Raw genomic sequence first — 19,534 nt, forward strand, 5'->3', positions numbered from 1 at the left:
ATTAAATTTTTAAATGCCGTTGACATCAAAGACCATTCTCTGCGGAATATTAGGTCAAACCACATTAAATTGCCGTTTTTGTAGGTCAAAACTAGCTTAATTTCCGCCAATTGCTTATGGCGTAACCCAATACGAGAGCGGGTCAGGGCAAAGCGGGAGGGGCTGGAACCTGAGTTGGGACGAGTCTGGACATTCATTGGGTTCAGAAAATGTCAATCATCTGTGCTTAGTGAATGAAAGCGCAGACACTGGGCGGGGCCCCGAAGAGCCCAAGGCCCTTGGGTCGGGTGGACCGGGTGGTGGAGGGTTAGACTTTACCCTGGCCACCTGCCGGCTCTCGGAGGCAGCGGACTCAGGGAGAAGGATGGAGGCGATTTTATTTGAGGAACAGAAGCAGTGAAGGTATACCTATCCACGTGGTGTAGTTAAGCAAAAACGTGGCAATTTCTCTGTCTTCGCAGAATAGTAAATGCATTCATTAATCCAGTCACCAATTCATAAGTGTTAGGTGCTTTGGAAAATGGTATAAATACAAGTGCAGCGTCAGGGGAATGTTTTACTTAGGAAAACCAAGTCTCTTCCAGCCTCCAGGGGCCGCTGGTTTATAATCAGTGTGCTCATTCTTAACCGTGCTCATCTGCTCAAAGCAGGCATCTGGCCCACACCCCGCCCACCTGGCCTTTCACCCGCTACCTCCAGCAGGGGCCTGAGAGCAAAATTTCACCAGGCCCCAAGTCAGGCTCACCGGGGTGGGAGTTCTGCTAAAGACAGGGTCCTGGCAGCTCCGTGCCAGACTCTGTGCTCACCTCTGTCTCACGTTTACACAGCCTGGGAGGGGGAAATGTTGACCTCCACTGTTGGACTGGTGCTCAGAGAGCACGCCTGAGGCACCCAAGGCTGCACGGTGGGCAAACCGCAGAGCTGAGATTTGAACCCAGGCCCAGCCCCCCGCCCATTCCTCCCACTCCCTGTGACTCTGGGCCGTGGTGGGGATTGGGGGATTCAATTTTTCTCACACCAGTTTCTACTCACTTTTAAGCAAGCTGAGTCAGTTCCCTTTTATGGGCCTACTGGACCCTTCTGCTCCGCACCCGCCACCACCCCATCTTTGTTGCGGGAGTGAGCTGCATGCCGCCCCTTGTGTGTCTCCTCCAGTCTTCATCAGCTTCCTGCTGCTGTCTGCACCCGTGTTTGGCTACCTGGGCGACCGACACAGCCGCAAGGCCACGCTGAGCTTCGGTATCCTGCTCTGGTCTGGAGCCGGCCTCTCCAGCTCCTTCATCTCCCCCCGGGTAGGTGCCCTCTCTCCTTCCCAGGCCCCCCCCGGGGGGGAGCCTCCTCCATCTTCTTCCTCTGTGATCCAGCTCCAGTAGAGCTGTTTCTGCTCCAGGCTGGCTCGGGGGGACAGCCTTCCAAGGGCTGAGAGAAGGGTCTTCTCAACAGGCCGTTGGGCTTTCTTAACAGGGGCCTTCCTCTTTGGCATCTTCCTCCGGACTGAGCTATAGGGGTGGGAGTGCGGGTAACTGCTACTGTCTGCGGGAAGTGGCCTGGTGAGCAAAGGCCCGTTTGCCAACCAGGATGCCCAGGAAGACTCCTCAGGGCAGTGGCTGTGGGCGCCAGCAGGGGGCGCCTGTGCGACTTGGGGGAATAGTGAGGTGTCTGGAGCCCTGGGTTGTGGAGATCCTCTGGAGAAGGGAACGGCAACCCACTCCAGTATTCTTGCTTGGAGAATCCTACGGACAGAGGAGCCTGGTGGGTTACAGTCTGTGGGGTTGCAAAGAGTCGGACAGGACTGAGAAACTAACACTTTCACTTTTCACTTAGAGCACTGATCCCCCTCCTCCGTGTCACAGGATGTCCTTGGTTCCTCTGACAGATCTTTAAGTCCTCTTTGCCCTGAGGATGGTTTCTGGAACTGACTGTGGTCTTGTGCCCGTTTCCCCAGTACTCCTGGCTCTTCTTCTTGTCCCGGGGGCTGGTGGGGACTGGCACAGCCAGCTACTCCACCATCGCTCCCACTGTCCTGGGAGACCTCTTCGTGAGGGACCAGCGGACCCGTGTGCTGGCCGTATTCTACATCTTTATCCCTGTTGGAAGGTTGGTATTACCCTGGATCCACTTCTCTGGATGGTAATCTGAGACTCAAAGGGGTCAGAACAGGGGCTGGGCTGGATGCAGGAGACATGGAGCAGAAGGGGTTGCATTTGAAACCCGACTCTACCCTTCCTCTCTGTGTCACTTTATCTCTCTGAGCCTCAGTTTTCTCATCTGTAAGTGGGGCCAGTAGCACCTACCTGTAGGCTATGGTGGGGGTTAGAGATATGTAATGGAGATGCTCCCTGCATACTAATACACTCCGGGAGGAGGAGAAAGAGCAGCTCAGCAGTGTGGGCCACACAGGGAGGGGCTGACTCTGGGAGAGGCAGGGAACTGTGTTAGGGTTGGGCCACGTACCCCACAATGGGATAGGACAGAGTGAGCTTTGCAGTCGGACCCCTGAACCCTGACTCAGGTTTCCTGAAATCACCTGCCTTGGGCAGGGCTGTGACTTGGAGAGGGGGGGTGAGTGGTCCTCATTTAGGGAGACAGTGGTTGGGTGGGATGGGCCTGGAGCCAGAGGTCATTGGTGACTTATCAAGGGCAGTGGACATCTGGGCCTCACGTGGCTCACTTTTCCCAGTGAAAAGGCTGTGAGCTGCCGAGAGCTGGCTCCCTGGGGTAGGGGCACCCTGGCTCAGGCTGGCTTTGGGGTCTTGGGGCCGCCTGCCTCCCCTCACAGCCCATGTCCCCCACCTCTCTGTTGCAGTGGTCTGGGCTACGTGCTGGGGTCGGCTGTGACAGAGCTGACTGGGAACTGGCGTTGGGCCCTCCGAGTGAGTCCAGCTTCCTTTTCTTCCCTCTGCTTCCCCCCCTGGGCCAGCGGGGACTTTCCAGTCTCCAGTGGCCTTAGCCCCTTGGCACAGCATCTGGCGCCATGGCGGGTGTTCAGACGTCGGCAGCTTCAGGGCTGCGTATGGACCGTGGCCTCTGGAATTTGCACGCCTGGTTCACATCCCAGCCGTTCAGTTTGCTAGCTGTGTGATCTCAAGGAAGTCACCTCCCTCTTCGGGGCCTCACTTTACCTATCGGTAGAGTGGGGGAGTAAAGCTACCTTATGGCACCTTAAGGATCAGTGAGGCGAGGGAGGGGAAGATGCTTGGACAGGGCTGGCCTGGCAGATGGAGGTGTGGGCCAGGAAAGGAAACACTGGGGCAGCAAGTCCTCCACAGTCAGGGTCAGTATAGTCAAGCCTCCAGTTCTCAACCGTGTCAGCCTCACTGATTCCAATAGAGTAGGGTCTGTACAGGAGTCAAATCCCAAGGGGCCCATGCTCCCCAGAGAGCCCGTCCTCTCAGGGGTGAGAAGCAGTGATATGGCAAGCTCTGTGTATAACCAGCTCCCCCGATGTGAGCCCATGTCCCCTATCCCCTGGGGCGCAGAGCAACCCAAGAACCTGGTCCACAAAGTTCAGTCACTGCTGGGATCTCCTGGCTTACAGGGATGTGTGGCCCTGAGCTTCCTGGGCCCTCCTGTCCCCAGATCATGCCCTGCCTGGAAGCTGTGGCCTTGATCCTGCTTATCATGCTGGTTCCAGACCCACCCCGAGGAGCTGCTGAGAAGCAGGGGGTCGCAACCATGGGGGACCCACGGAGCAGCTGGTGTGAGGACGTCAGATACCTGTGGAGAAAGTGAGTGTCTCTGCTCCTCCCTGCGGGTCATTGAAAACCCCTCTGCCTGCCCCAGCATCACCGCCCTCCCTCCCTGCGCCTCCAGGGAGCCCTCCCTGACTGCCCCAGCAGCGTTCACAGCCCTCTTCTTCCTTTGAGTTCTCTGTCACCAGCTGAGATGTCGCTCCCCCACTCAGAGACCTCCCTCTGCCTGCCATGAGACAGAAGTTGGGCTGGGAGGGAGGGAGCTCCGGCCTTGGCTCTGCCACTGCCTTATCCCTGAGTGACCTGAGACTTGGAGCCCAGCTCCCCTCATTTATTCAGCAGACATGGTTCTGTAGCTTTGCCGGCTTCTCAGGTTGTTGGGAAGATGCCCGAGTGTATATCGCTCACCTCTCTGAACCTCATGGGAAAGCATCCCTCCTCTGTTCCTGGCATGGCTGGGGAGGTAGGTTGGGGTCACCTACCCAGGTCTCATAATTTACTAAAATGTGGGGCTTGGACCGGACGCCACTTCTTTGTTACAGAGCCATGAGCCAAGTGGAGGGCAGGGGAGAGGGACAGATTGCTGGAGAATGTGATGTTGGATTTGGGTCGCTCTGGTGGGGGAGACTTGGTCCTCAGAGAGAAGGGAGGAATGCAGAGCAGGAGTGAAAGTGTGGAGGTGGGAAGGGCAGGCTGCTTAGCGGGTGTCAGTGGAGGATCTGGGACCACCTGAGTGCCCAGGAGACGGAGGAGGGGAGCGGACAGGCCCCGACAGCCCCAGCCCTCTCCCAGTTCCATCCACAGCACTTTCTCTTGTTGTTCAGCCGCTCAGTCATGTCCGACTCTGCGACCCCATGGCCTGCAGCGCGTCAGGCTGCCCTGTCCTTCACTGTCTCCCCGGAGCTTGCTCAAACTCATGTCCATTGAGTTGGTGATGGCATCCAACCATCTTGTCCTCTGTCTCATCCACTTTCTCTTTCAGCTGGAGTTTTGTGTGGTCGACGCTTGGGGTGACAGCCATGGCCTTTGTGACTGGAGCTCTGGGCTTCTGGGCCCCCAAGTTTCTGTTCGAGGCCCGTGTGGTGCACGGGCTGCTCCTTCCCTGCTTTCGGGAGCCGTGCAACAGCCAGGACAGGTGAGGGATGTCTTGGCTCTTTTTTTCGGCCACATGGTGTGGCATGCAGGACCTTAGTTCCCTGACCAGGGATCGAACTTGTGCCCCCTGCAATGGAAGCATGGAGTCTCAACCATGGGACTGCCAGGGAAGTCCCCAACAGCTGGGCTCTTGATGGGGAAGTTCTTGGGGTTCTGAGTCCCTAGACTCAATCTCTGGGTGGACACCAGGACTCGGGGGCCCACCAGCCTGGTTCTAGCTCAGGCAGAGCTCTTGTTGCTCTGAGTGGCCACAGGCCACTCGCTTGTCATCTCCAGGCCCCAGTCCCTGTCTTCTCGCTCTTGGGCCCCTGTGAGGGTCCGGAAGGCACTTAGGGGTAAGTGAGGTTTCTGTGGGACCTAAGGAATAGTGGGATTTCTAGGCAGCCTTGCTTCAGAGGGACCTGTAGCCTGAGGCTGTCCCATTTTACAGATGGCAAACTGAGGCACCAAAGGAGATTGTGATTTTTTTTTTTTTTTTGGCTGCACTGTATGGCATGTGGGAATTTAGTTCCTCAGCCAGGGAATTGAACCCGTGCCCTCTGCAGTGGAAGTGCAGAATCTTAACCACTGGACCGCCTGGGAAGTCCCAGGATATTATGATGTTTATCCTGGCTCTACAGCTAGATTCTTATCTTCCCAGAGGTAAACACTGAGTCCTAAAAGTCCCCCAGCAGCTTGAAAAAGTGGAAAAATAAACCAGGACTCCATCCCACTCCAGGCCTTCACTGGCTGTGCATTCCTGGGTCAGTGATTTCCCCTTTCTCTGTTTCAGCCTCTTCCTCTAACTTGGCTCCTTCCCAGAACCTGGTTGAGAAACTGACATGGGAGTTAGTGTTCGGGTCCTAGGGCTGATGGACCGAATGTCCACATGCTCGGTAGCTTCGAGCAACAGAAATGTTTCCCATAGTCCTGGAGGCCAGAAGTCCAGAATGGTTTCACTGGGTCAAAACCAAGTTCAGCAGGGCCACGCTCCTGCTAGAGGCCCTCGGAAAGCCTCCTCCTGTGCTGCTTCTGGCTTCTGGTGCCTGTGGGCGGCCTCTGCTTGAGGCCGCATCACTGCATCCACAGTCACATTGCCTTGTCCTCTTCAGTCTCAGATCTCCCTCTGCTTCCCTCTTATAAAGACATTTGTAGCTGCACTGAAGACCCACCTAAAAAGTGGAGGAAAATTTCTCTAGCTCAAGAATATTAATATAGTCACATCCACAAAGATTATTTTGCCCATACAAGGGAACAGTCACAGGTTCCAGAAGTTAGGACATAGATATCTTGGGTGAGGAGCATTGTTTAGCCTACCCCAGGGTGGGTAGAAAGCCCTGGTTCTGCATAGATCTTAGCTGTTTTCTCTTTTTCCCCTTAAATATTATTTATTTGTCTGTGCTGGGTCTTAGTTGTGGCATGAGGGATCTAGTTCCCTGACCAGGGATTGAACTCGGGCCTCCTGCATTGGGAGCGTGGAATCTCAGCCACAGGACCACTGGGGAAGCCCCCAGAACTTACCTGTCCATACACCCTCCTAGGTTAGGCTAAGCCCTCAGGTGAAGCTTGGATGGGAGCAGGAAGCCGCAGTACACAGGATTCTAGCTTAGCCAGAGAGAGAACTTAAAAAAACATCTAGAGCCCAGACGGAAGGGGCAGCAAGGGTCTACTGAGTTTCACACCCCTAGGGTCATGTAAGTAGGCGCTGGATAGCTGCTTGCCTGGGCCACTGTACAGAGGATCAGCACAGAACTTGCAGGCCTTAAGGACCCTCTTGGCTCTGAGAGTCTGATTCTGGGAGGCGATGTGGAGGTGGGGACACTTCGTGGTAGGTGTGTCCTCTGCCCACCCCTCTGGTCAGGGGCTCTGGGGGGCCCCCATCTAAATCACTTGTCTGAATAATCAATCCTGAGTCTTAGAAAGGTCTTGAGAACCTGCTAAGTTCGGCTCAGACCAGGACTCAGAGGCAGATAGCATTCACCCGGATTCGGGGTCACTTGACCGGGCTGAGCTGGAGCCTGGTACAGCTTGGAAGCCTCAGAAGGTTTGGTTAAGCACCTTTAAGCTGCCTAAGGACACACATACTTTGTTCAGTAGGAAGAGAGCCAGGAGACCCTGGTTTTGTAGTGTGGGTCTGTGTGGCCTCAGGCTGGTCCCTGTCTTCTCTGGAGAGATTTTTTTTTTTTTGGTGACATTCAATTTGTCAGTAACCATGGTCTTGCATCTGTCATGTTCTTGCGCCTTGGTGGGAGCCATGGAGGTAATGGCAGGCACCTGGCACTTTTGGAAAGGTTTGGCTCTGGGAGAGGATCCTGGCCATGCGGAGAATGGTTGGTGGGGGGTGGTGGTGCTCCAGGCAGAGGGAAGAGTGTGGGCCAAGACGGGGAAGCCGGAAAGTGTGGGGTAAGTTTAGAGAATTCTCAATCATTCATGCAGAGCGAGGGAGGGAGAAAAGAAGGGAGGTTACACAGGTCAACAAGGGCCAGTGCTGCAGTGCCGGCCGGGAGCTTGCTTCGAGGATGACAGGAATCCAGTTAAGGGTTGGAAAAGTCTCAGTTACATTTGTTGTTTTCAAGAGTTCACGCTAGTCAGTCTCAGCATCCCTTTGCCTTTAAAAGGAGGCTTGGGTTCATCTTTTGGGCTAGGATGGACCAGGAGGATGAAGATATATATTCAGATCCTGGTCTGTCACTTACTAGCTGGGTAATCTTGGCCTTGACCTTTCTTAACCTCACCTTCCTCACCTTTTCACTTGGGAATTCTGGGAGAGATCTGTGAGCCATTTGCTTAACATATATCGCTTGTTCCAGACTCTGTGCTCCCAGCCCAGAGTCAAGAAAGTAGACCAAGCCTGGTTCTGTTCTCCAGGAATTCACAGTCTAGTGAGTGATCTTGATGACAGAGACGCAGAAGGTGCTATAGTAACTGAAAGGGTGAATGAATCAGCAAACGGACAGGGGAAAGCATCCCCAAAGAGGAGACATTTGTGATGGGTCTTGAAGGCTGTATAGGAATTTGGTAAATAGAAAAATCAATGAAGGGTGCTCTAGATGAAGGAACAAAGGTATGAAGTGGGGACAGCAACAAGTCTAGGGGTTGAGGAGGATGGAATTGGGCTTTGGGGTTGAGGTCACCAAGGATCAGATCAGGAAGGTCAGATCACACCACAGTGAACTGGAATCAAATCTGGTGGGTGTTTAAGAGCTGGTGGAGAATTTTAGGCAGGAGCTGGGCAGGTACATGATCAGATTGGTGTCCTAGAAAGCATTCTCTGGGGAGCTGTATGGAGGTTATCTTGGAATGACGTTTCTACAGGAAGAAGCTGCAAGAGGGACCAAGTGGAGTGGAAGTGGGCCCAGGAGTAGGTGGGAAAGATAGTGAAGTTAGGAGGCGCTACTTGAGGGATGTTCAGAGACAGAGAGGGAAGGATGGACTCAAGGAAGTGTAAAATTCCCAGGTAAGTGCCAGTGTATCATAGGAGCTCTATAAGTAAATGTTCACTTACATCCCATTAGTATTTGGGGCTGGAAGGCAAGAAGGTTGGGGCTAGAGTGGGACTGTAGAATTAAGATTTCTGAATGGGGCAGTTTTCAGTGGCGAGACAGTGCAGGAGGTTGCTGGTGATGAGACAGGCTGGGAGCTGGGGTGCTGGAAAGATAACCCACACGGCCAGTGGAGTCCCAGGGATGAGGCAGAAAGGGGAATGGGAAGAGTAGGGGAGTACATGGACCCCTGAGCAGGGTCCCAAGGACCCAGGAGCATTGGTTAGGAGGGAGGGGAAGAGGCCCACAGCCACATGCCCTGCAGGTACCAGATCATGTGGCTCAGCTGTAAAGAATCTGCCTGCAATGCAGGAGACGGGTGACATGGGTTCAGTCCCTGGGTTGGGAAGATCCTCTGGAGGAGGGCATGGCAACCCACTCTAGTATTCTTGCCTGGGGAAATCCATGGACAGAGGAGCCTGGCAGGCTACAGTCTGTGGGGTCATAAAGAGTCGGACACGACTGAACACACACACACATACACACATACCAGGTCATGCACTGGAGGGCAGGTGGCCGGACCCCTGTCCTGATCTCACCGCTGACCAAGCCCTCTCTGCTCTTTTCCATCAGCCTGATTTTCGGGGCACTGACTGTTGTCACTGGCATTATTGGGGTTATCCTGGGAGCAGAGACTTCAAGGAGGTACAAGAAAGTCAACCCTCAGGCTGAGCCCCTCATCTGTGCTGCCAGCTTGCTTGCTGCAGCCCCCTGCCTCTACCTGGCTCTCATCCTGGCCCCGACCACCCTCCTGGCCTCCTATGTAAGTGAGGGCCCCTTCAGAGGTGGGAGTGGGCTGCAGTGGGTAGGGAACTGCTGTTTCACATAGGCTGACACTGTGCCAGGTCTTCCCAAATGTTATATTTAGTACTCCTTCCAGGTGAAGCTCTGATATTCCCATTTTACAGATGAGTAAACTAAGGCTTACCAAGAGCCTCAGCTAGGAAGGGGTAGAACTAGGATTTGGGCCTAAGCTTTTCTGAATCTAAAGTGTGTCCTTTGAGCTGTTGGTTAATGCTTTAAAAAATTTTTTTCACTGCACTGGGTTTTCATTGCAGCACGTAGGATCTCAGTTTTGGCGTGTAGGATCTAGTTCCCTGACCAAGGACTGACCCCGGTCCCCTGCAGTGGGAGCATGGAATCTCAGCCATCGGACCACCAGGGAAGTCCCTCCTGGTTAATGCTTTGGTGATACTGGGACCTCATTTCTTCTAAAAGTGATTCTTCTACTGTATTATTTTAGTCTAAAAGTATGCAGGGAAAGTCTCAGTCTTTTATCCTCTTTATTTAAAATTAAATGTAGAATATTTGCCTGGAGGAGTGTCATAAGCTAGACCAAAGTGGATAGATATAACTAATGCTCTGTACTGTCCTTGGTGGGTGGCATCTCCTTTAAGGTATGAGTGTTTCTCACCAGCATCCTCAGCCTTGGTTGGGTTTCCACTGAAATCCCTGGGAAATAGACAAGTTCTGTTAGCATTCCCTCCTGTACGTGCTCTTATTTGGTCCTTATCATGCCCTTGTCCCTGGAGAAGGAAATGGCAACCCACTCCAGTATTCTTCCCTGGAGAATCCCATGGACAGAGGAGCCTGGCAGGCTACAGTCCATGGGGTCGCAAGAATCGGACATGACTCAGCAACTAACCCACCACCACCATATGCCCTTGTTGGAAAGGGTTTTTCTTATCCCCACTCAACAGATGGGAAAACTGAGGCCCAGAGACAGCAGCACCAAGGATGAGACAGATCAGCCTCTAATTCCGCCCCTGCAGGCTCCAAAGTCTATGTCCTTCATGCCACATTGACCCTTGTCGCCCCTGTGGGAGAGAAACAGAGGCTGGCATACAGCAGGCCAGCCTAATAAATGCCTTAGTGCTTATTGGCCGAGAGCATGACTGGGATCATCATCTCCAGCTGGTGGGGACTGAATGAGCCTGACCTTGCAGGGAGGCGGCGGCCCCGGGCAGATGGAAGCCCTGTTGAAGGCCTGTCTCTGCATTGGCTGGGCCCGCGGAGCCCCTGCCAGCTCTGCTTCTGCCACTGTCTTGCTTGGCTCTGGGAAGTGGCTCTTTGGCTGTGTTGCGGGGACACAGCTGTCCCCCCTCCGTAGCCTGGCGCATCTCCAGAGCTGGATGGCTCATCTAGAAATGACACTGCATCTTGGCTGACAAAGCCAGCTGGAGAATCTCTTCTCTGGGCTTGCCCTGGGGTGTGAGGGGCTGAGGGGCAGGAAGGTGGGCAGGTCTGGGACGTGTCCACCCTCCTGTGCTGGGAACCTGCTCCTCCCTGCGGCTCCTGCAGGGGCTGGACGGGATCCCCAGAACTCCTCAGCCTTCCAGAAGTGGTGTGGTTCCCTCTGGACGCCCTGACCAGACCCCCCCCCCCAACCCCCGCCACTTCCACAGCTCTGTGCTCCTGAGGTCCCTAGATTCAGGCTCCAGCTCCCCCCAACCTCCCCATGCCCCACCCCTGCCCACTAACACCAGTCATAAACCCTTAACACCTCCAAACCACCTCTTTTCTTTTTTCTTTTTGTAAATTTATCTCCTTAATGGACTTTAAAAAATAATTTCTATTTATTTGTTTATCTGTGACTGTGCTGGGTCTTCACTGATGTGCGGGCTTTTCTGTAGTTGTGGTGAGCCAGGGTTATTCTGGTTGCGGTGTGCGGGCTGCTCATCACGGTGGCTCCTCTTGGTGTGGAGCGCGGACTCAGTAGTTGTGGCCCGTGGCCTGAGTTGCTCCGCAGCATGTGGAATCTTCCCGGATCAGCGACTGAATCCGTGTCTCTCCTGCCCTGGCAGGTGGATTCTTTACCACTGAGCCGCCAGGGCAGCCTCCGCCCCTGTTCTCTTGGTCCACTCCGTCCCGTCTTGGCTCACACCTTGCTGTCTTTCTCTGGGACTGTCCCAAGCAGCCAGCTTCCTGGTCTCCTTGTCTTCCTGCTCGCTCACCACATCCTGTTCTTCTCGCGCTGCCAGAGTGACACCACGGACCTTTCCTGCTCAAAAGCCTCGTGTGGCTCCTTGGTTTTCCCCGGGAAAACTAAGTCTGACTCCTCATCCTGGCATCCCAGGCCCCTCATGGATGGCCCTGATATCCTTAGTAGTCTTATTCCTACGTGGTCCTGCCATGCAGTTCCCCGCCTGGTTCCCAGGACATGCCCCCTGCCCCCTACATCTGGGCTCTCCATCTGCTCTCTCTCCTCCCTCCCCTTCTCCATGTGCCTGAATCATTCTGGGCCCTCACGGATTGGCTGGAGCACCGTCTCTCCATGGAGCCATCGCTCATTGCTAGGTCCTGCCCTCTCTCTCCATCCGCTCCTCTCTTGAGCACTGTCTTCCTCATGCCCTGGTTACATATGCTCTGATCGCCCCTCCCAGCTGGGCCCAGGTTGGTTCTGATCTTTCTCAGCCCTCCTAGCTCAAAGCATGGTGTCAGGCAGGTGGGGGCGGGGTGGGGGTGATCATTGCTCACTGTGTGAATGGTTGAGTGATCAGCTCTTGTTGTTCATTCATTTTTTTAAAACAAGCATTTATTGAATGCCTACCAAGTGGCATGCTGGTTTAAATGCTGCGGATATATCAGTGAATAAAACAGCCAAAAATAGCTCTGTTCTTAAGGAGTTCACATTCTAATTGATGGAGATAGGTAATGGGCAAGATATATAAATAAAATTCACAATATGGTGAATTATGGGATATTTAGGGGAACAGTATGCCAGGCAGAGGGAATGGCAACTGTAAATGCCCTGAGGCAGGAGTGTATCTGGTAGGTTTCAGTTTACTTCAGTCACTCAGTTGTGTCCGACTCTTTGCAACCCCATGAACTGCAGCACGCCAGGCCTCCCTGTCCATCACCAACTCCAGGAGTCCACCCAAACCCATGTCCATCGAGTTGGTGATGCCATCCAACCATCTCATCCTCTGTCGTCTCCTTCTCCTGCCGTCAATCTTTCCCAGCATCAGGGTCTTTTCAAATGAGTCAGCTCTTCGCATCAGGTGGCCAAAGTATTGGAGTTTCAGCTTCAATATTACTCCCTCCAATGAACACCCAGGACTGATCTCCTTTAGGATGGACTGGTTGGATCTCCTTGCAGTCCAAGGGAATCTCAAGAGTCTTCTCCAACACCACAGTTCAAAAGCATCAATTCTTTGGCACTCAGTTTTCTTTATAGTTCAACTCTCACATCCGTACATGACCACTGGAAAAACCATAGCCTTGACTAGACGGACCTTTGTTGACAAAGTAATGTCTCTGCTTTTTAATATGCTGTCTAGGTTGGTCACTTCTAGTTCCTGTCTAGGTTGGTCATAACTTTCCTTCCAAAGAGTAAGCGTCTTTTAATTTCATGGCTACAATCACAATCTGCAGTGATTTTGGAGCCCAGAAAAATAGTCAGCTACTGTTTCCACTGTTTCCTTATCTATTTGCCATGAAGTGATGGGACCAGATGCCATGATCTTAGTTTTCTGAATGTTGAGCCTTAAGCCAATTTTTTCACTCTCCTCTTTCATTTTCATCAAGAGGCTCTTTAGTTCTTCATTTTCTGCCATAAGGGTGGTGTCATCTGCATATCTGAGTGTTATTAATATTTCTTCCAGCAATCTTGATTCCAGCTTGTGCTTCCTCCAGCCCAGAATTTCTCATGATATACTCTCCATAGAAGTTAAATAAGCAGGGTGACAATATACAGCCTTGATGTACTCCTTTTCCTATTTGGAACCAGTCTGTTGTTCCATGTCCAGTTCTAACTGTTGCTTCCTGACCTGCATACAGGTTTCTCAAGAGGAAGATCAGGTGGTCTGGTATTCCCATCTCTTTTAGGATTCTCCACAGTTTATTGTGATCCACACAGTCAAAGGCTTTGGCACAGTCAATAAAGCAGAAATAGATGTTTTTCTGGAACTCTCTTGCTTTTTTGATGATCCAGCGGATGTTGGCAATTTGATCTCTGGTTCCTCTGCCTTTTCTAAAACCATCTTGAATAGCTGGAAGCTCATGGTTTTGTATTGCTGAAGCCTGGCTTGGAGAATTTTAAGCATTACTTTACTAGTGTGTGAGATGAGTGCAATTGTGCAGTAGTTTGAGCAGTCTTTGGCATTGCCTTTCTTAGGGACTGGAATGAAGACTGACCTTTTCCAGTCTTGTGGCCACTGGTGAGTTTTCCAAATTTGCTGGCATCTTGAGTGCAGCACTTTCACAGCATCATCTTTCAGGATTTGAAAGAGCTCAACTGCAATTCCATCACCTCCACTGGTTTTGTTCGTAGTGATGCTTCCTCAGGCCACTTGACTTTGTATTCTAGGATATCTGGCTCTAGATGAGTGATCACACCATTGTGATTATCTGGTAGGTTTGCTTAGTCACTTCAGTCGTGTCCGACTGTGACCACATTGACGGCAGCCCACCAGGCTCCCCCGTCCCTGGGATTCTCCAGGCAAGAATACTGGAGTGGGTTGCTATTTCCTTCTCCAATGCATGAAAGTGAAGTCGCTCAGTCGTGTCTGACTCTTAGCGACTCCATGGACTGCAGCATACCAGGCTCCTCCGTCCATGGAATTTTCCAGGCAAGAGTACTGGAGTGGGGTGCCATTGCCTTCTCCAATCTGGTAGGTTTAGGGACCAACAAAAAGGGCACTGTGGCTAGTGTGGAGTGAAGAAAGGAGAGGACAGAGAGGCGATGGGCACAAGGTTTGTTGGGCCATGTGGGCATTGGGTCGAGCTGGCTTTTACTGAGAGTGAGTTGAAGTTTTGTGTTAAAGAGTAGGTGGTCTGGCTTATGTTTATTGCATCTATTGAGATGATCATGTCATTTGTCCTTTATTTTATTAGTATGGTATATTACATTGATTGATTGTATGTTTAACCAACCTTGCATTCCTGGGATAAATCCTTTCTTGGTTATGGTGTAAAATCATATTTATATGTTGCTGGATTTGGCTTGCTAGTATTTTGTTGAAGATTTTTGCATCTCTATGCAAAAGAAATATTGGTCTGTATTGGTCTTGTGATGTCTTTGTTTGGTCTCATAGAATGAGTTGACAAGTGTTTCTTCCTCTTCTATTTTTTGGAAGGGTTTGTGAAGGATTTGTGTTAATTCATCTTTAGACATTTGTTCAGATTCCCCAGTGAAGCCATCTGGTTCTGGGCTTTTGTTTGTGGCAAGTTTTTTTGATTACGGACTCAATATTTACTTGTTATTGGTCAATTATGGCTTTTTATTTCTTTTTAAGCCAGTCTTGGTAGTTTGCATCTTTCTAGGAATTTCATTCATCGTATTCTCTTATAATCTTTTTAATTTCTGTAAGGTCGGCAGTAATGTTCATTTGTGATCTTAGTAACTTGAGTCTTCTTTCCTCTTTTCTTGGTCAGTGTAACTAAAGGTTGGTCAGTTTTGTGGCCAACAGTGGTTGTATTGATTTTCTCTATTGTTCTTCTGTTGTTGACTTCTGTCAGTGAAATCACTGACTTCTGTGCTGAGAATGGACTTCCCTTGAGGGTGGAGAGTGCAAGAGCAGACGTGTCAGGGGTGGTCAGAAGCGGTTGGATTATAGATACACTTTGAAGGTAGAGCCGTTGTAATTTCCTGGTGGATTCAGTGTGGGGTGTGAGAGAAAGAAGACTCAAAGGTGAGTTCTAGGATATTAGCCTGTGTAGCTGGAAGGAGGAAGAGGCCACTAACTGAGATGGGAAAGTAGGCAGGAACGATGGAATCTGGGGGGAGGTGAGCAGCTTGGTTTGGTACCTTCTGAGCTTGTGGCAGGAGGTTGACATGGAGTAGAGGTGTTAGTGGAATTGGATACACAAGTCTGAAGTCCCTGGATATGACGTTACCCCTGAAACTTCATAGGGTGGGAACTGGCTGCAGTTCACCGTGAAGGACTGTTAGTAGGTTTTGGAGACATATGCGGGTCAATATCAGAAAGGGTGGCCAAAGAGGGCTGAGGAATTGGCTTCTGTTCAAATTAGCTTCAAAATAGGAAGTCACTTGAGTGTCTTCCATCCACCCATCCATCCATCCATTAATCTATCCATCCATCCATCCACCCCCCCCACCCCATCCATCCTTCATCTTCTCAGGTTGGAGGAACCACAGTTCTTCCTGTACTTTGTCTGCTGGTCCTGAGGAAATTGATAGGCTCCAGGGGAAATTGATGGGGCTTCCTGGGAAGGCCCACAGAAATGTGGGCTTGTGTGCTAGTGTGTGCATGCGTCTAAGTGTGACGCAGGTCTGTGAATATGCATGCAGATATTTGTACTTTATGTGTGTCCATTTCTGTGTACCCGTACAGTCATGCTCTATGTATATTGTATGTACATGTATATATGAACAGTGTGTATGAGTGTGTCTGTGGGTGCTGTTTTGCATACATGTCTGTGTGTGAGTGTGCACATTCATGTGTATCCAGGCAAGCAGATACTTGTGTGGGATGTGTGTCCACATGTGTCTGCGGCTGCATATAGCTTTTCTCCCACTGCTTTTGTGGCTGCATTGCGTTGGAAGGAAGGGTTTGGGGAAGCAGCGTGAGCATGCCCATCCCCAGGTTGCTGAAATAGGGCCAAGTCGTGCTGTATGTTTCATGGTGATGAGGTTTCCTGAGCATCTAAAGTCTGGTCTGGTGCTTTCTGTGGGGGAGCCTGTGGCCTGGGGCCCACCTGCAGGAGCTGAGGGTTCCTTCTCTTCCCTCCTTCCAGTCCCCTTGGCAGGGAAACTTGACTTCTCGGCTGTTAATTGGGATCCAGACGCGCACAGCAGGTCTTGGCTCACACCCTCTTCCTTGGCCTTCTTCCCAGAGTCGCTGCCCTTCAGAGGAGATGCGGTTTGTGTTCAGTGTAGGGACTGAGCTCAAGGTAGGAACTCCGTCATCGCTGGCCTGGTAGCTGGAGGAGATGGTTGAACACTGGCAGTACCCTCTTAGGTGGGCTTTGTGGTCCAGAGGGAGGAGCTGGAATTGGGAGATGGCAGCAAGCATGCATTGAGGCATCTGAAAGACCTGAACCTCTTCCTGCTTTTTCGCTGCCTAGCTGTGTGAGTTAGGGCAAGATCTTGACCTTGCTGAGCCTCAATTTTCTCAGCTATAAAATGGGAGTGCTAGTACTTTCTCCTTGGTTTTACTGAAGAGCTAAATGAACTTTGGGGCTAGTTCTAGTTACTATAGATATATAATGGAATTTAGTGGTTTTAAAAAACAAGAACACTTGTTTTGCTCATGAATTTGCAGTTTGGACAAGTTGGAGGTGAGGGAAACATATCTGTTTTCCACTTGGGGTTAACTGGGCAGAATAGGGGTGGGAGCTAGATGTCAAAGGTTGAGGGCTGATGGTTGATGCTGGGTGTTGGCTTAGGCCTTAGCAGGAGCTACTGGCTAAGAAGCTGCCTATGACCTCCCCATGTGGCTGGGTCTTGCTTACAACATGGTGGCTGGCTTCCAAGGACTAGAGTTTTGAGAGAACCAGGTGAAGCTGTATAGTCTTTGATGACATACCCTTGAAAGTTACAAAGCGTCACTTTCACTGCATTCTGTTCTTCATTGGAGCCACAACTTCTTGCTCAGATTCAAAAGGAGAGAGAATGGATTTACTCTTTTTGGTGGAGACTAGTAGTGATTTAAAAGAGCATGTGGAAATGTTGCAGTGGCTGTTTTGGGAAAATAGTCTGCTCTGTGGCCCAAAGGCTCTTCCTTCACTGAGCCCTGGGTCCTGTTGCTATCCAGCATCATGGTGAGGTAGATCTGGGCACACGCAGCCGTGAAGCCCCACAGGTGTAACCTGTCCCTGCCCAAGTTGTCTCTGGTTCTGTGCTGCTCTTCTCGTCTCACAGGTGAGAACCCTGGGAGTGAGGGGTCTTTACCCTCATTCCCTGCTGGGCTTCACAGGCAGAGGGAGCAGAGCTGGGGACATGGTGAGGTGGCTGCAAGGCAGGTCCCAGCCAGGGTGAGTGGAAATGATGCTCACTCACTTATCCAGTATTTCCCAAGCATATCTTGTGTGTCAGGCACTGTTCTAGGCTCTGAGGGTGCATCATTGAACAAAACAGGCAAAAATATGTATGCACCAAAATAGATGTAAAATAGGAGATTCCCTGGTGGTCCAGTGGTTAAGACTGCATGTTTCCAATGCAGGGGGCCTGAGTTCAATCCCTGGTTGGGGAACTAAGATCTCACATGCTGTGCATGCAGCCAAAAAAAAAAAAAAAAAAGATGTGAAATAAATGGTGAGTTAGATGGGGCTGAGTTCTGTGGAAAAGAACAGAGTATGGAGAGTGGACAAGGAGAGGGTCTGGGCTATGCCAGGAGGTCGGGGAGGCCTCACTGAGAAGGTGATGCTTCAGTGGGAACCTGAAGCCAGTGAGGGAAGGAGCCATGTGGATACGGGGGTAGAGGTGGGGAGAGCCCTCCATGCAGAGGGAGCAGCAAGTGCAATGGCCCTGGGCGGGGGGAGCATCCTGGTTCTTCTAGGACACGTGGTTGGAATGGGTCCCGCCAGGGTAGAGCAGAGGAGATGAGGTCGAGGGAATGATAGGGGTGGAGGCGGAGGTGCTGATTGCATGGAACCCTGTACATCGAATGACTTTGGCTTCCAGTTTAAGTGAAATGGGAAGCCATTGGAGGGTTTCTAGCTCAGAGGTGATGCTCTGACGGATGGTTTGTATCAGTTAGCTCTTGGTGAGTAACAAATCACCATAACACTTAGTGGCTTAAGTTAACAATTTATTCTTATGATTCTGTGAGTTGGCTGGATGGTTTCATGGCTGGTTTCACATGAAATCAGCCCATAGCTTACTCCATAGCTGCCTTTAACTGGGAGACTGGGTTGAACCTCCAAGCTGATCTCATTCGTGTCTGGTGGTTGGCTGGGGCTCCTCCGTTCTCCTCCATGTGGTCTCTCATCCTCCACTGGCCCAAACCCGTTGCTTCCATTGTGGTCTCAGGGCCACATTCTCAGAAAGCAGACATGGAAGCTGTGAAGTCTCTTAAGGCCTCCACCAGGAGGAGCATTGCATCACTGCTGCCTTTACTGCATTGGTTGAAGCAAAGGGTAAAGCGGGCCTAGTTTTCCCCTTGGGAGAGGACTGTATAAGGATGTGAATACCAAGAAGCATGATTAATTGGGAACTGTTTTGTTAAATTTTTTAACTTATTTATGGCATGCAGGATCTGAGTTTTTTGACCAGGGATTGGACTCATGCCCCCTGCAGTGGAAGCATGGAGTTCTAACCACTGGACCACCAGGGAAGTCCCAACTGGGGACTTTTTGTAACTACCTGGGCTTCCCTGGTGGCTGAGACAGTAAAGAATCTGGTTCGATCCCTGGGTTGAGAATATCCCCTGGAAAAGGAAATGGCAACTCACCCCAGTGTTCTTGCCTGGAGAATTCCACGGACAGAGAAGCCTGGTAAGCTAAAGTCCATGGGGTCACAAGGAGCAGGACACGACTGAGCAACTAACACTTTGATTTTCACTTGTAACTGCCTAGCATGTGGCTTAACAAGGTCTTCCTGGCTACTGTGATGATAACAAAATGAAATAGATAAAGATAAGAGATAGGAAAGCCCATTAGCAGACTTTACAATAATACAGGCAAGAGATGCCTATGGCTTGAATTGGGCTGGTTATGGAGGAAGTGTGAAGAAGTGGTCAGATTTGGGGTGTGTTGTGGAAGTAGAATCAACAGGATTTCCTGATGGGTTGGGTGTGGGGTGTGAGAGAAAAGGATGAGAGAAAGGATGACTCCAGGGTTTTTGGCCTGAGCTGTTGGAAACACAGAGTTGCCATTTACTGAGATGGAGGTGCTGAGTTGTTTTTTTGCTTTTGAAAAGAGTGGGATTGGGAGTTCAGTTTTAGACATTTTGAATTTGAGGTGCCTTTTGGGACATTCACCTGCAGATGTTAAGGGAAATTGGAAATATATGAGTCTGGAGTTCAGGAGAGAGGTCTAGGCTGGTTATTTAAAGCCATGCGGCTGAATGAAATCAGCACGGGCCTGAGCTTGAATAGAGAAGAGGAGAGGACTGAGGATGATACTCTGGGGCCCTTGACACGTCAGGGATGTGGCAGCCACATGCTACCACAGTAAACTCAAACGTTAAGACCAGCAGTTCAATCCAGAACACTCTATCAGTGACCTTTCTATTTTTATTTGGGGGAAAATTAAAAAAAAAAA

General features: G+C 51.1%; 1 protein-coding gene across 5 annotated transcripts in view; it reads left to right on the forward strand.

Moving 5' to 3' along the window:
- The window catches only part of SPNS2 (SPNS lysolipid transporter 2, sphingosine-1-phosphate), an 89,450-nt gene that overhangs the window by 8,108 nt on the left and 61,808 nt on the right, over positions 1-19,534 (forward strand). For 3 of the 5 annotated variants that reach the window (XR_011492184.1, XM_020882835.2, XM_070478902.1), the window contains exons 3-8: positions 1,156-1,292; positions 1,946-2,097; positions 2,807-2,873; positions 3,580-3,728; positions 4,675-4,827; positions 8,942-9,131. Coding sequence is in view for 2 of the 5 variants with exons in the window: in XM_020882835.2 (XP_020738494.2) it covers positions 1,156-1,292; positions 1,946-2,097; positions 2,807-2,873; positions 3,580-3,728; positions 4,675-4,827; positions 8,942-9,131 (848 nt within the window). In the remaining 3 variants the exon portion in view is untranslated. Of the gene's footprint in view, positions 1-1,155; positions 1,293-1,945; positions 2,098-2,806; positions 2,874-3,538; positions 3,729-4,674; positions 4,828-8,941; positions 9,132-19,534 lie in introns of those variants that run through there. The other 2 variants (XR_011492185.1, XR_011492186.1) reach the window with 2 other exon arrangements.

This window comes from Odocoileus virginianus, chromosome 17 (assembly GCF_023699985.2).
Source record: "Odocoileus virginianus isolate 20LAN1187 ecotype Illinois chromosome 17, Ovbor_1.2, whole genome shotgun sequence".
In the NCBI taxonomy this organism is placed as follows: Eukaryota; Metazoa; Chordata; class Mammalia; order Artiodactyla; family Cervidae; genus Odocoileus; species Odocoileus virginianus.